The sequence below is a fragment of the Diorhabda sublineata genome, chromosome 1 (genome assembly GCF_026230105.1).
Source record: "Diorhabda sublineata isolate icDioSubl1.1 chromosome 1, icDioSubl1.1, whole genome shotgun sequence".
NCBI classification, from domain to species: domain Eukaryota; kingdom Metazoa; phylum Arthropoda; class Insecta; order Coleoptera; family Chrysomelidae; genus Diorhabda; species Diorhabda sublineata.
This window is the reverse complement of record NC_079474.1, coordinates 7,491,001-7,508,001: the sequence shown is the minus strand read 5'-3', so window position 1 is coordinate 7,508,001 and position 17,001 is coordinate 7,491,001. Positions and strand designations below refer to the sequence as shown.

Genomic DNA, 17,001 nt, shown 5'->3' with positions numbered 1-17,001 from the left:
ATACAGAAGTTTTACTTGAAATAAATTAGGTGATTGTTAAAATTGGTAATTGCCTCTAATGTAAATACTAAAAAAATGCAAGACTCTTAGTGCAAGACCAAGACAGGACACTGCAAGATCAAGACAACAATCACTTATTACATTGCAAGACAAGAGCTCATACCCAAAACCAAGCTTAATTCATACTATCCGGCTACTTTTAGTTACACAATAAGACTACGGAATATATTTGGGTTTAAAAGGAAATTGTTAAAAGAGAAACAAATTCTTTCTTCTTTTTTTATTGTTTCAATTCCAAGCAACAAATTGTACAATGCTTATTAATACACCGATGTTCAAGAGTCTAAAGCATGTACCAGTTTTACTGGGGCATTTATTTTTCCTCTCTTGATAACGTGAGGAATTTTTTTGGGTACCATCCTAAAAAAATGTTCCAATTAAAAACAATGAAAAAATATTAGAAATGATTTCATGCAAGTTACTTTCCACATCCCGTTATTAGTATAAATTACTTGACGTACTATAGATAATAATTACAAACTGAAAATTTTCGTCGATCTAGACATACATATAATTTTCATATATAAAAAGCAGGTTTCTTAGGTTCAAAAATAAAATGAAACCAATTGTTCAGTAATTTCAGTTTTCCTTGAAAGTTCTTACTTCAATCTACTATTCTAGACCATTTCTACCAATATTGGCAAGGCACTTGTCTTTATTCACGAAAGCTTTTCAATATTTCGTAATTCTGGAAGAAGTAATCAAACAGCACGACTTTTATTGAAATCTCTATCAAACCGCGTTCCGCTACTGATTGATAATGACAACAATTCTATCGTTATAATAAAATATTGCTGAAACACAGTGGCGTAGTGTGCTTTGGAAGGGCCCTGTATCAAAATTAGTTGGGTGGCCCAAATGAAGGGTAAAATTTTCTCACAAAAGAAACAACAATGCTTGCAATTAATTAAAATAAATATTTATTGATTATAAGTTATCGCTTCGTCCTAGAAATTGAGCTAGCCAGGCAATTCAAATTAAATGTACACTTTTCTTGCCTTTTTTGGCAAATTGATTTATTAAATCATCTATAGCTGAAGAAGATTTCAGTTTTTCTAACATTGCTGCCTCTATAGACAATAGTGACAAGTGTGATAGCCGTTCCTGCCCCATTGAAGTCCTTAGGTAATTTTTTATCAGTTTTAATTTTGAAAAACTTCTTTCAGCTGTTGCAGTCGTAACTGAAAGCATGCTGTTATTTTAAGCATGTTTTCAGAGAAATTAATTGTTCATAAAGATTAACTGAGATGTTTTCACTGTATTTAGCCGAAAGTTTTCCGGAAGCATTTTTTATCACTTCGTTTGAAGAAGATAGGAGTTTCTCCCCTTGTAATACTTCGAACATATTACTCAGGTTATAAAGGATCTAAAATGTTTATTTATTTTGAGAAATTAATATATCTAAACAGCAATAGTATACATTGACATTGAAATATGATTCCGGGTCTGAAATTCCCTCATATTGTGATAACTCATCAAAAAAATGCTTCGTTATCTTTCGTCTTGTATTCATTTAGCAAACTATTGATTGAATTTTGATTTCTTATTTCGCTCAGTCTATTCAAAAGATTACTTAATAAAATACTAGCTTTCTGTAAGTCTTTATTTTCATGCTGTAGAGCTTTAGAAACAGGATTAATAATTTCAAATAGTAAAGAAAAAAATGTGACAAGCACTAAGAAATCATAACTAACAACGTTAATTATATTTTTACATTCTTCACGTTCATCGTGTTTAGTATAAATTAAATTTAGTTGGTACAAAGTTTTCATGATTAATAAATATTTTTTTTATCGCAAATAAAGCATCGTTCTTTGAAGACCATCTAGTGGGGCATACCTTTTTAAGGGTAATTTTATATTTTGCAGATGAATCGTTATTTAACATTGCCCAGCGTTTTATACTATTGCTAAAAAAAGTATATATTTTTTTTAAATTATCGATAAAAGTCGACACTTCAATAACATGTTTCGCAGCATCGTTTAAAATTAAATTTAATGCGTGTGCAGCACAATGAACATAATCGGCATTCGGAGCATGCTATTATATAAGGGTTTATAATCCTCCCACACATAACATTTACATCATCATACCCATGTCCTCTACATTTAGACAAATCAATCCCATATTCTTTAATAGTATTTAAAATTTGAGTTTTAAGTCCTTCTGCACTGGAATCGGATACTGCTATAAACCCCAAAAAGGACTCACAGATTTTTAATTCTTTAGGTACATTATCATAATTTTCTGTTATAGAGATGTATCGAAAACTACAGAAATTTTTTTTACACACGTTAGGGGCCTCTGTAACCCGGGGGGGGCGTATCATTGATACGGCTGATACGGCGGTAGCTACGCCCTTGCTGATACAACAATACTCAATACTCAAACACTCAATAACTAGTTTGATAATTTGTAACGCTAAATAACTTGGTTAATACAATATTTTAATAGAATGAGATATAAAGATCTATTGCAACACTCTTTCAATATTGTCCAATAAGCTTTTGAATTCTATCTTTAAAAAAATCTGGTACCAATCTTGATAACTACTCTAGCATAACTGTTTTGACATCTTGGTCGTGGACTCACCGCCTAGGTGAAGAAATATATGGTAGTGACTAGGTACTTGATCGTGACTGTGGAGAAGATAATAAAGCTATTCCTCACCGAATGATCTCATCAGATATGGAGTTAGATTACCCCTGTCTCGATGGGTGTTACAATGTTGGTTTGTTAAGTATGTCACTCCACCAGCAATAGCTTTTTTTTATTCCAAAACATTATTTTGTGTTTGTTTGATCTTGGTTTTTCTGGACGATGTCGATTGTCTCCATTCCAAAGACATTTCATCACTTTATCATTCTCTAGTATTCTATCTCACGTCGAATATAGCGCAGTAAGACGAATAACAAACCGTACTTGGTAATCGACGAGACTCTTGATAGGCAAAGACATTCAAAACAATTGGAAACAACCGATGAAAATGCTTTAATGTTCTTTGTGTGTTGCTGACGTATGTAGGTATTAAACACGCTTGCGCGGAACACCGACAGCAACGATGGTATTAAATCAAATGGGAGCGATTAGACTAGGGATGCCAGCATCTGATGCAAAAATAGCCACCCGGAGGCTCGATTTTGTGCATCCCGGCTGGGATGCTGAAATGCGAGCAGCCGATCGCTTTTTTCATCCCGAGATGCACAACATCTAGGCTGCTAGCATCCGAGCAGGCGCACTATTTTACATATTTGCGCGCACGCAGTTTGATCAGAGTTATGACTAGTTTCTCTTCGGGTGAAATTGGTCTGAGTAATCTTGTATCTTGCTTAGAGATGTCGCTTTGGATGTAGCCTAGAAGCTCTTTGAAAGAAGGAAGTGACATTCTAAAGTAATTAAAAAATCTTGTTTTACTATTGCACAGTTCATCAAACAATGTAAAATCCAGGCTTTCAACACGACGGACAGCTAAAAAGGGGTCTACACTAAACTTCCTTTTTGCACGACTCCTTCTTTTCTTAATTAGTAACATCAGCAACAACATCTCTTCATTTGCTGGGGCCATATTGACGACTGGCAGAAATTTAAAATAAAATAGCAGTCCAGGATGCTAGCATCCCAACATAAATTCGATTCAAAGTGGGATGCTAGCATCCTAGTATAATGGTAGCTTTGGATATATTGGTCTTATTCAGCGGACGTAGCGATAGCAGTAGTGATCTGGAATGTATTGAACGTTCGCTGGTAAGCCGTTTTTGATTTACCTATGTAAATTGTTAGGTTTTGACAAATGTATTGATTTTTGTTTAGTGTATTCAAATTGTTTTAATTAAACGAGTGTTTTTTATTTAGTGGTATCTACATTTCCTAATTTTATTAAAGAATTACGATGTGTATACAGCATTCACTCACTTTTATATGTATATACAAATGGACGTTATAATTAAAAACTAAATTATGCGAATAAATCAATCGTTTTCCTCAATTCCTCATGACCGAATTAAATCATTTTTCTTTTAAGAAGGCTACAACTTAACGTTTGATCACAGAACACGGTTGATTTAACAAACTTCTGGTCTCGTTCTGTCTCAGTTTTTGATCACTTCTATCACGTTTCATCTCCGCTACCTAGCACAAATTGAAAGCGTTCCGAAACATGGCGTTCGTACGTATTGAGTTTGTAGCGTATGTGTCAACGAACTATTCCGCTTAAGTTGTACAACAATTGCACAACGATCTCGTCCGCTGAATGCGACCATTATCTTCTCAGTATAATAGTTCAGGAGGCAGCGTTGCAAATGACAACTATTTCAGGTCGCTTGATTCATAGTTGTATTGAATGGGACTGCTTATATAATACAAAAAATTACTACAATAGTCAGCAATAGATAATGGTGGATTCCACGTCAGCTGGCATGATAGAACTTATTTAAAAGTAATTATATTAGATTTATTTCAGGCCGCTTGAAACTAATATAAATTACTTTTTATATCAAATAATATACAGAAAAACCAATCAGCAAGTTGTTGCTCGGTGGTAAGGTCGTTAGCAGGGCGTAACAGCGGCAGATTGGCCATTGAAGGTCAATTCAATAAAATGCTCAGCTGACAAGGAATCCACCCTCAATCCTTCTGCTGACCTTTTCTTTTATTTATAGATAGTATATATTGAAATAAATAAATAATTCATTCTCTACTGCCTGATTTTGTTTTTTTTTAATTAAAATTCGCGTTTTTATCTATCTCTTTTATAATAAATGAGATAGTCATCATTTTCGAGAGCAAAATCTCTATTATTTTTTATTTAAAACTTATGCTGACCTTTTTTAATAATTTTATATTATTTAAACTAGTTTTAAACTTAATTATAATAATTTTTAGTCAAGTCAATAATCGTATTTATTATTATTCATATTTATTTTTTCGATATTTTCATTTTCAATTACATGTTCACGCAAGTATTACAGATTATTGTAAATTATATTTTTAAATGCGTAATCAATACATGTTTTTAAATATTAAACTAATCCAAAGAACATATGATACATTATGTTACTGTTAGTTATCAGCATCAGATTCTATAATTGTATCTGATTCATATTCGGTTTCTTCACTACTATCATCTGACAAGTCATACGCTCTTTTATCTTCTTCACTTCCCTCGTCTTCTTCGTCATTCAGTTTTTCAGTTTCTTCCTCTTTTTGAGTGTTATCTTGAAGCTTTTTTTTATTTTTTCGTTTCTATTTGATATTCTGGTTTAATACAAAGTGAAATATTATAATCCAGTCAAATGATCATTTACTCTACTGGTAACTTTTGGAATTATTTATCACATATTGTTATTATTTGCCGCAGTAAACTATTATCGTTTTCGTTTGAAAGTTCTAAGAATATATAATATATATACCTGTTGTCTTGGCAACACTTGTAATGCTGCTAATATTTGGTGCCAGTTGATCACCTTCAAACCATTTGAAATGATATTTATCCTCCTTCTGTACCTTTCCATAATCCATCGGCGAAAATTCGGTGGCAACTGGTAGATAAGCATGACTCCAGAGGTGAGCAATGTAGCAATGTATGTAGAACGTAGGACTTGTTGGTGTAATTCTGATTTACGTGGAGAAAACGTCGCGCCATCAATTGAATCACTCATGGATAAATTATGTTCTTTTCAAATAGACAAAATATCATTACACCGTTTCAAAGTATCGTCAGTGAACGACTTAAGAGATTCATTTTTTTTAAACAAAACTCACAAAACGATTTTATATCTTTCACCATTTTCAATTTTCAAGAAACAAGCGCGTTGAAAGTCACGACTAAACGGAGATCTTCAGTTTTTCAACTACGTGAAATACACCCCAACAACACTAGTCAACAAAAGCGGACCACCAGCTAGCTCTTGGAGATTTTATGGTGAAATCGGAATGTTTATTAGATGTTAACTCTAAATATTGTCCATATATACGATTTAAAAAACGTGAAATTGTTTTTTTAATAAATATTAAATATTTCACAAATTAATATGGTTCTATAAATGTAACATAAAAACCTCACGTGTTACAATTATTTTTTTCATATTTTTGTATAGGTCCATTTTATCATAATATGCTATTCATTCTTATGTTACTACAAAAATTTTTTTGTCGACTAGTGAATTCATTTTATCGTCAATTTACTTAAGACTGATGTAACTTTAATTTAAAATATGCTTTTTGTTTATTTTTTCGTTTCTATTTGATATTCTGGTTTAATACAAAGTGAAATATTATAATCCAGTCCAATGATCATTTACTCTACTGGTAACTTTTGGAATTATTTATCACATTATAATTAATGACTTCCCAGTATTAATATTGACTAATAATTATTGAAAAATTGTATTTAATCTGTAAGTTACAGAAATTTATAAAAATTATAGTACTTAGAAGAAAATGAGCCTAGCTACATGTGAAGTAGACAAAAGGAAAATGTACAAAATCATTATGATATACACCTTGTACATGTAGCGCTCATTTTTGAAAACTATCATTATCCAATGTTTGCAATTTAGATTTTATATCATGCATGATCTTTTTATAAACATAAATTTGATGATATCCCATATGCTGTGAACTAAAGACACATTTTTAATTTTACACATGAGTGAAAAGTACAAAAATACTTACATGATACAATCAATAATTGGACAAACCGAAAGGCACATAGTACATCCCGTACAATCATCGTTTACTTTGGGTATATGAGTATTGGGATCAAAATGAATTGCTTGATATCCGGAATCATTGCAAGCCATGTAACATTTTCCACAATTTATACATAAATCCTGTAAAAACGAAGCGATGCGTCTTATTATTATAAAAACAAAAACATTAAAAATAGATCATAGGACCCAAGTCAAGCCACAACGAAACTCCCCCTAACAATAAATATGTACTCATAAGCAAGTGCTGCTTTATATATATGTGCACATCGACACAACTCTACAAACTTGGCGTAACCAAGTAGGAGGAACCCCTTGTCCAAATTTACAGACCCCGCAAGCGTAGGGTGTAAAGAGAAGTACGTTTTATTGCATGTGAACTGCAAAGTTTTATCAGCACGGGTTGGCAGAGTAGGCTGGTAAAACTCTACCCTCCACCCCAGGAAAAAACAGAAAGGTCCAGGTTCAAGGAAAACGCTAAATATTGAAGAAGCACTTTTATCTTAATTTTTACAGCAAAGACGTTTATTAGGTAATCTGTTTTAGGTGTGGTTAGATAACATTCTGGCATATGAGATGCGTAGGCCTTTCAAACACTCAAAGAAAAGCTTGTGAATGGAATGAAAGTAAAAAACCTTGTAGGTATCTAAAGAGAAAATCACTTTTATAACTTGTGCAAAGTCAACAGGAAATCATAAATTCAGTTATTTGTCGTATCAAAAAGCCAAAGATCTTTTGAATTTGTAAATTTACCTGTTCGTTTGCAAGAGCAAAGGTATGCTTGGGTAACTGGAAATATTGATTTGTTAAAATTAGGTTTCCATTGTTACTCTTAGGGCCCTGATATCTGGATACTGATGGTTTGATTACACAGGGTGGCAAATTGTACATGCCGTCAAAATGCACAGCTTGTATTAAGTTATGGGTTCAACTATACAAAATTTTATAGAAAATGTTTCTCATTAAAAAATTTTGAAAACATCTATTGTCTAAGCAATTCAATGCAACAGAAAAAAAACGGTGAAAAATAAGGGTTTCGACGTGAAAGTTTTGTACGCAACCAAGGGTATTCAACAGACAGCATTTCCACTTTCTCAAAAATCAGTGAATAGGAGAATTTTACAGAACCCTGATGATGAGACTGTAGCCCAGCTTTCGTAAAATATTGTCTGTTGCTTTTTAATTCATAGTTATATCAGCAATGTATAATTCTTTGGACTAGGCTGTCTTTATCGGAAAAGATGATGCTGAGTATCTGAGGGATAAAACATTCTAATAAATTAATAAATAAGATCGACCAGATTATAATATGTGTCTCATAAGCTTAACAAATTAATTTTATCAAAAGACGCACGCATAATATATTATAATTCGAACTCTCCACGAGTTCAAAGAGTAGTTTTTGGTTTTTGAAAGTTCGGTTTACCAAGGATCTATTGTACAAACGAAACCTATTAAATATCATTCCAATAGCCTATAAACCTTTAGAATTTTTATATTTAAATTTTTTTAAATGAAGCAAATTCTCAACATTTATTGGTAGCTCCTGTGTTCTTCTTCTCAGAAGTAAAGTATTCATAACATTTAAGTTAATTTCGTCTCTCCATATCATTCTGAGATATTATAACATATACGACTCTAAAATATTCAAAACCTTACAAAAACCCTAATTAAAATGATAATGCTATATATGCGATACTTGCCAACAATTGTTCGATTCATTTTTTTATTAAAATGAAACCAACGGTCACGGTCATATTAGTAACAATGATGTTCATGACAATGACAATAAAAAATATTTTGAAATCATTACATTATCAATTAAAAAGAAGGGATTAATTCGGACAGAATTAACTGAAAAGGAAAAATTACTGAGAAACCAATTGCAAGTCGAGATAATCTAGAAATACGTAGAACCATTCACAAAGTATAAAGTAAAACAATACATTAGACAGAACACGTTGATGAACAAGGGCCTCATATGAACAATCTGAAACGTCCTTGGAAAAACCTTGTAAATTTGAAATTTTGAATATACTATCATGCACCTTTACACTATACTATATACCTATGTAAAAACAATTGAAGAATAAATAAGAAAATAGATAAAATGAAACAAACCTTTTTTGAGCATGGCTAACTCATATGTACATACTATAATAAAGATTATGGTAAATATTTATGTATGCATTCTTTTTTCAAAAAGACCTAATGTTTAATAAACTAACAAACATTGTAGTAGCTGACTCAAGTATAATTGTTTCGATTGCAGCACTTATTTCACTCCATATAGGCTGTAGGTCTCCATATAGCATGAGGATCTGACACATTTTATTTGAGCATCTAGTCACGAATTTCTTCTACAACAGGCTCGCCAAGATCAATATTTATTCATTCCAAGACTTCTTCTTTTGGCATTATCTTATTTCATCTTAGAACTGTGTTTTTTTTAATTGATGCCGGACAATTATGTCGGGGTTACATTTAAAGTAACGACGTCCTAGTCTATTGCGAGTGCTTGGCAGATAACAATTTGATAATAACCGCACTAAAGCAGTCAACAACAAAAATATTGTTTATCGCAAATGACTCTCAAATCCTAGTGCCGAAAATTGTAGAACTTTTATTGTCTCGAAAATATCTGCAAGCAGACCATATATGCTTGTGAGGACCGATATAATGAGAAAGTAGAAACAAACTCATCAATTTTCCAAATGGAACAAGGACTTTCTGGTCTGTATAAAAAGCGGTGAGGCTTTTATGAGTCAAAAATTCCACTATTGATTGGAAAAGATGTGCAGTGACCGCAAAAGAGAATGCGAACTTGTTGGGTCGCATGTTTGCTACAAATTCAACTCTTGATTCGCGGGAAAAACTACCACCCAGCCTGCCTGCACTACATCGATGCCACAAATATAGAATTTCGACACCCAGATGTGGCCAAACTTCTCAAGGGCTTGGACATTAATAAAGATATTAGCCCAGATGGAATGCCGTTAATAGTATTGACAAAATGCACAGCCGAATGAATAAGTCCGTTATGCAAACTTTTTTGTTTCCTGTAGATTGTAAATTTGCTCCGGTTCGGGCCATACCAAAAAAAGATGGTTCCCAACAACTACCCCCCGATTGCTCTAGTCCCAGCCAATGCCAAGGTCGTGGAGAAAGCCTTTAACCGGCAACTCTTGAGATATCTTGAGTCTGCTTAGGGTTTGATCCTGTCTGGACATAAAATATCACCTGGGTGTTAAGGTTGGTAGCAATATGTCCAGGCATAGTCACGTAGCCGAACTTGAAGACAGGTTATCAAAATCTTTTAGCGAATACGGAAGTTGTTCCTTTCAGGAAATCTTTGGCGGCTACTCTTGCTTCAGAATAATAATTCAAGTTCTTTTAATAGTACTAATTGGCTACACGAAAGGTTACTTAGTAGCATTCTCCTTCGAGAGCTAGATTTTTTTTATTCAGTCATTCTAACAATTAAATACATTCATGAAATAACGAATAATAAAAAATACAATTTAAATCTAGTCTGGAAAGAAAAATAAAATAATGATTATTTTCTAAATTATATAACTAATTCTTATATGTTTACTCAGGTCAACACTTACATCATCTATTAGTGCAACAACTTGTTCTTTATTATTCAATAATTTATAGTCTCCGATTTTTGGCAAAGATCGACCAACAACATCTTTGACAGTAGGAATCGACAAGTTTTCATTTCCATTTTGTGCAACGGAACCATTCATAGCATCAGTAGTATGATTGCCTGCATGATGTATTACTTTTCTGTCTTTACATTCCGATTTCTTATAAAGTTCGCTTAACAATTCATATCTCTTTGTTTGATAATACCCAAAATGTGGTAATTTCTATAACAATTATACATACATTTAAATATATTCAAGTATAATGTGTATCAAAAGAAAGTTCACATTAAAAAAACATTTCAACAAAAGTGATATGTTTATTACATATTAAAATACATTAAAATACATTGTTAAATATTACGGCTTGCCGTGACAGATATTTCCTTTAATTATGCTTAAGAAGCTGGTTTGTCAACATGAAATTTAGATTTGACATAAACCCATAAGAACATCGGTAGGGGTTAAACCGGAACTGCGTGAAGGTTAATTTATGTCACCACTCCTGGAGGTCAATTTCATGATTGCGTGGCAGAAATCTACTGACCGTGTGAAAAGCGGCTCTGTCCTACTTGAACTATTTTCTTTAGTTATAACCATTGAAATTTTTGCAGCTCTGGCACGAATACACGCAATATCTGATATTTGTGTTATGGATTGGTTGCACTCCAATAGCGGCAATTAAGATGTAAATGAGCCTCAGTCGAAAACAAGATGCTGGAAAGCGCTCAATCATCTGGTTTATGAGTTCAAGACACTAACCAGCATACACTTAATTATTATTATATATTAGTATTAGTGCTGTCCCAAAATTTTGTGTCAAATGCGAAGTATTGATGATCTAGGCACGTTTAAAGCAACATCATGCTTCCGATTGAGCAAATTAGGCTCGCCACGAACAGACAGAGTAATATTATCTATGTTTTATGATTTATCCAATGTTTCTCCGGTTTTTTCAAACTTCTCGACTCATTTTCACATCGCCTAGCGCATCATTTAAGTGACGAGCATTGTGAATATTGTTACTTGTGCTACAGTTATCGTTTTTGTAAAATACGCGCACGCACAACACACTGTCCCCTCCCGAGAAACGCTCCATAGCGACTGAATTCATAAGGGCCAGGCTACGATTGACATACATCCCGCGTCATTCCATATAGCTGCGTTCACGCAATAAACAATACAAAGGTGAACTTTCTTTTGAGACGCCTTGAACAATAGAATTATATCAATTAATTCCAAATTACCCTAACACCTTTTTTATTCTAATGAATTTTCAATTCTACTAATCGGCTCTTGAATAAGTTCTGTGTTCAATAAGAGGCACAACCTAATAGGGTTTCAATTTTCCCATAGTACTATTACATTCTTTAAACACGTGTAAAGTTTGATACGATTATGTGAAAACATGAAGTAACCGAAAAAGGTTCAGTAGAAGCCCTAGGTATCTCATTAGGTGGTGTGAGAGATATTTTGCTTCAAGTTTTGTATCATAGAAAAATCTGTGCAAAATGGGTGCCCATTCGCTAACAGTAGAATATAAACACCCTCGTAATCGACTTTCTTAACAAATTTGGAGCATATTAGAAAGGATAATAAGTATATTGTGCGAGGATTTAAAACAACAGGCTAGATTTTAGTCTACCACATAATCCTCATTAAAAAAAAGAGATTGAAGGAGTTTTTATGTACAGATACTTCGCCTGCAAGTAATTTTGCTTGTAAATTACGTCCTCTCGTTCCCATTTCCATTCTTTATAAATAAAATATCTCTTTTTCAAAATAATAAGTAATTTGTATAACATATGATAAATGATCTAGAGAATATTACTTGTAGATATGTATTTACGTTTAATGTGTTATTGATATTAAACTAACGCCTGTGGGTAGGTCTAGCGGGTCATGAAGCTTCAGTTTCTTCATGGCTAAGATAATAACATCGGTTATAGGGAGATCAGCAGAAAGCAGATTCAGAATTGGTCCTAGTACCTTTTTCACTTGAATTAGATTTTAATCGCCATTCATAAGTTCAAAAAATCATTTGAACGAGTGTATTGAAGTTCAAGGAAAGTATACTGAATAATTGAATACTTTTAAATCGGATTTTTCTTATGGAATGACTAAACTTATTAAAACAGCCGATACCTACTATCATCCTGAGTATTATGATAAAATGTTTTTTTCTATAATAGTTACCATTCCATTTTCGTCATAAAGTGGGATAACATTTTTTCCTTTTTGATGCTTATATGTTGCTGGACTTTGTCCTTGCCAACCTGCTAGTCTTCCATCAAGATAAAGCAAAGCTTTCAAACCGGTACAATAATCCTCTATTAGTGTGAAATCTTGATTTTGAAGAGCGCTACAAATTTGAACTGCAGATGCTCCACATTGCAGATATTGGAATGCAGTATCTGCAGATTCTACACCACCCACACCTTTGAAAAAAAAGGAGTTGATCATTAGTAAAAATTGTTCTGACAATTGGTGAAATCAATAAAAAACGCATAAAATAATTTTTAAGAGGTTTTTTACTTTTTTGCTCATTTTTTATTGGATTTATGGCAAAAAGTTGAACAAACATAATTATAGCAAAAGAAATTTCTTGTAAGATTGATAGTTTCCGAGATATCGCGAAAAACTTGTTTTCGCCCTTTTTTCCAAGATAGCGACCGGGGAACAAAGACGGCAACCCCACAAACTTGAGGTTAAGCTACCCCTACATGACCCATAAATTAAATTGCGTCCTCAGAAAAATGTTCAGTTTGGCCCTCAAATTGTAACATTTAAATGGACTAAATATAAATTCTGTTAAGGATAGACATTTGACTCAAGTTCTTTTATATGTTAAACTCATGTAAATCGGTGCTCTTATTTTTTTTTTTGGTTAGTTAATCTTTCTAGTTCGTTTACCAAATGGTCCCGATTTACTAACTGTATCAAACGCACTATTGAGATGTGATGATTGCATTTTGCGAGTTGATTTGATCTATGCCGTGTATTGCACTAATTGTCGATTATTATATGGACATTTTGAGTTCTTTACTCGCAATAGCTTGTTTGTTAGAAGCTTTTCAAATAAATACGCGAAAAGCTTTTATCCAGAAAATAGATCGTTCTCGCAAAGGTATCACTTAAACATCATTGGAGTGACTGTGACACCGATTATATTCAACAGTCACGACGTTCAGAAGACAAAGTAGCACCCGAAAATGTGAATCATAATATGGAAGTGTTCAAACCAATTTACCTGAGCTTTCCAGCATGAATAGTTCCAATAATTGTCGCGTTTCGTTAGAATGAAACAAGAACAGGAAGGAACTGATAATTTAGAGTACTTTTGGAGCTATTTATGCAAAATGATTTCTTACGCCAATATATGATCATATATGAAACCTAAATTTAGTATTTCATACCTAAATAAAAACTCAACAATTGACTTGTGAGGCGATTGCCTCTGAATTTTGGTATACAAACAGCATATATTTCAATGACTATTTGAAAAAAAAATTGAACAACTACATTTGAACGACAATATAAGAAACAAAACTCTCACACCAATGTGACAAGTAAGTAGAAGCTATAGTGAAATTAATTAATTGAACTACAGTTAACAAAATATTGCTAAGAAAATCAATTTATTGAGAGCTGTTGTTACGACAATATTTTCGTGGCGTGGATAAATGATCCACCCAAATCATATGGGGAAAAACATGAAAAAATGGTACCCTTAGCGTGAAATATCAAATTTGAGGTATCACGATAATAATGAAATCAAATTACCTAGTATTGGAAATTCTGGTATTTTATTAGCGATCGCAGAAACAGCTCTAAGTCCAACTGGTCTACTGGCATTACCACTAACACCACCATAAGTTGTTCTTTTCGCCTTCCCAACATTAGGCCATGCTGTACCGTCGGGGTTCACTTGCATTAAACCTGATATTGTATTAATAGCTGATACGCCCCAAGCTCCTCCTTCATAGAAAAAAAAACCCAGATGATTTCATTAAAATTCATAATAACAACAACAACAATAATAATAATAATAATAATAATAATAATAACAATAATAATAATAATAATAATAATAACGAAAACTCTCACCGTCTTTCGCAGCTTGTGCTATTTCTGTGATATCAGTAATATTCGGAGTTAGTTTAATGAAAAATGGTATTCTAACAGCTTTTCTAACCCATTTGGAAATATTCGTTACTAATTCTGGTTTCTAAAACAAAATATCTTTTAACATCATTCATTTGCTTATAAAATTTTCGTTAAAAAAATTGAGTATGAACTAGTATAAAAACATTAAACCAATCAAGTTTTTTTTCACTGATTACTTGGTTGGATGCTTTGGATGTGAAGAAGGGAAATATTAACTTACTTGTCCACAAGCTAAACCCATACCAGATTCTTTAACACCATGGGGACAGCTCAAATTTAATTCCAACATGTCCGCACCAGCGGCTTCAACTTGTTTTGTGATTTCCGTCCAATCATTTTCATCGTATTCGCACATCACACTAGCGATAATTATCTGAAAATAATTCCATGTTATACAAACACAATTGTTAATGGATTTCTAATTCCAAACAATAGACTATAACGCCTTAATATTTATAATTACCTTCGATGGAAAATCTTTCTTAAGTTCTCTTATAGCTTCCAGCCAATAATCTAAACATTTTTCAGAAATCACTTCAATATTCAAAAATGAACCTTGATGTGGACCGTAGTTTTGGCCAGAAGTATTTCCTCTAATTATCCTTGGTGAAATATTAGTAACTTGATTCTGGAAAAGAAATATATCATGGTTGTCTTATTGTTAAGCAAATTCAACATTTTATAAGCGAATTGATAAGAATAATGAATTCTGTTGGTATTGAAGAGCAGATTGGCGAGAGAAATAAATTTCGCAATAAAATATTGAATATAGGATGTATATCTATTAGACTCCGTCTAATAGCTAAAACAAGAGCCAGGGTCGATAAGGTGTGCACCAATTTAGCTTGTAAACTGGCGGCCCCAACTTAGTACATCACCAAACGCCACTTCTCATGGTTAGCACAGGTCGGATATGAAAATGCCAAAAACCTCATAACCTCAAATGAGAGGGGTGCCGGAAAACTCAGCTGAAAAACCTTATAACGTGCAAAACTAGGTTTATGGAGTCCCAACTAAGAGCGGTGTAATAGCGCAAGAAGCTTTGCAGGCCGAAAAACTTCTGAGAATAAAATTGACGAAAATCGGCGTATATTTGGAAAGAAAATTTTTCGTATTCGGAATTTTACTTAGTTTTATTTGATGGTCATACAGTTCAATTCTATTTATTTTATTATAATATTGTATCTAAAAAGTGTCATAATCAATTAAAAGTGAAATGCGAGATTTAAATAAATGAATACTTTAACGCATTTTTGCAATGATAGCAATGATAGCGACATAACCCATTTCACTGAATCTGAAAGATCGCAGGACAGATTTCATTACTCAGTATTTCAGCTTCAATTTTTCCAGATCAATCTCCATTCTGATGATGAAGCTAGGATTAGAAATAACTATTTACAGACTGCCTCTTTTAACCAATCTTATTCTGTCTGTCTAATGGTAACATTTTCATTTAATTAAGGTGGTAATCTGTGAATTCTGTTCTCCATATCCTACTGTCTTTTTTTAAATCCACGAAAAAAGATATAGCGCACGATTATATTAATTAATTCTATAATAAATTCCATTGCAGCTTAGCACACTCAAAAATCAGAAAAGTTAGAATAAAGCAGTGAACAATACCTTTACCTGGTATTTTACAAACAGTATTTATGAAGCCACACTAATTCGAAAGGCATTTATAAGGGTGAATGAATATGAGAAATTCATTTCATTTATTCAAATTTACTACTTATTGATCTTTTCTTACCTTATCTAAGCAAAATGTTTTAGTTACAACAAAACCCCATCCTTGCTCGAAAGCTCTCCGTATCATGGGGGCACTAGTTACCGGTGGAGCTGATGCTAATCCAAATGGATTTTCAAATTTCACACCGCAAATTTCCACCGAAATATCCACTTCATCGATGCTTGTGTGGAATAGAGGCAAAGTTGGTTTGGTATTTGGTGATAGGCCCTAGAAAACAGAAATAATCATATTTATTACAGGTTCCAATGTCATATTTCCAGTTCCATAGAATTATCAATAAATTTTGTTAAAACATACACAGGGTGGTATGAATATGGATCAATAAAAATATTTTACAAAGAAATCCTGAGATATGAAAGAGTGAAATATGAAGATTTGAAGTGGAACACTAATAAAAAAAACACTAATAAAAAATATGAAAAATTAGTTTCTCATATTGGATATTTTTTTATAATGTTTAGGACAGACATGCCTTTACAGTTGATTCCACAGGTAGAATTATGTTGAACAGCTCGGAAGAGTATCTGTTGTTTTAGAATTGGTAAAATATAGTCAGATCAACGAGCTTTCTTTGATGCTCTATGCTGTAGAAATCTGGTAGAGTATGCTTGGAAAACGAGCTCCAAAAGTGCGAGCGACAATCCAAATATCAACGAAGCTGGGC

General features: G+C 32.9%; 1 protein-coding gene across 1 annotated transcript in view; it reads right to left on the bottom strand.

Moving 5' to 3' along the window:
- Positions 1 to 268: 268 nt before the first annotated feature.
- LOC130442556 (dihydropyrimidine dehydrogenase [NADP(+)]) overlaps positions 269 to 17,001 on the bottom strand; it is a 32,427-nt gene continuing 15,694 nt past the window's right edge. Inside the window, exons 9-17 of the mRNA XM_056776768.1 lie at positions 16,338 to 16,544; positions 15,048 to 15,212; positions 14,805 to 14,957; positions 14,525 to 14,645; positions 14,201 to 14,395; positions 12,614 to 12,855; positions 10,379 to 10,642; positions 6,733 to 6,890; positions 269 to 420 (exon numbers count right to left, since the gene is read on the bottom strand). Of these exons, the coding sequence (XP_056632746.1) occupies positions 336 to 420; positions 6,733 to 6,890; positions 10,379 to 10,642; positions 12,614 to 12,855; positions 14,201 to 14,395; positions 14,525 to 14,645; positions 14,805 to 14,957; positions 15,048 to 15,212; positions 16,338 to 16,544 (1,590 nt within the window). The 3' untranslated portion in view covers positions 269 to 335. The remainder of the gene's footprint in view (positions 421 to 6,732; positions 6,891 to 10,378; positions 10,643 to 12,613; positions 12,856 to 14,200; positions 14,396 to 14,524; positions 14,646 to 14,804; positions 14,958 to 15,047; positions 15,213 to 16,337; positions 16,545 to 17,001) is intronic.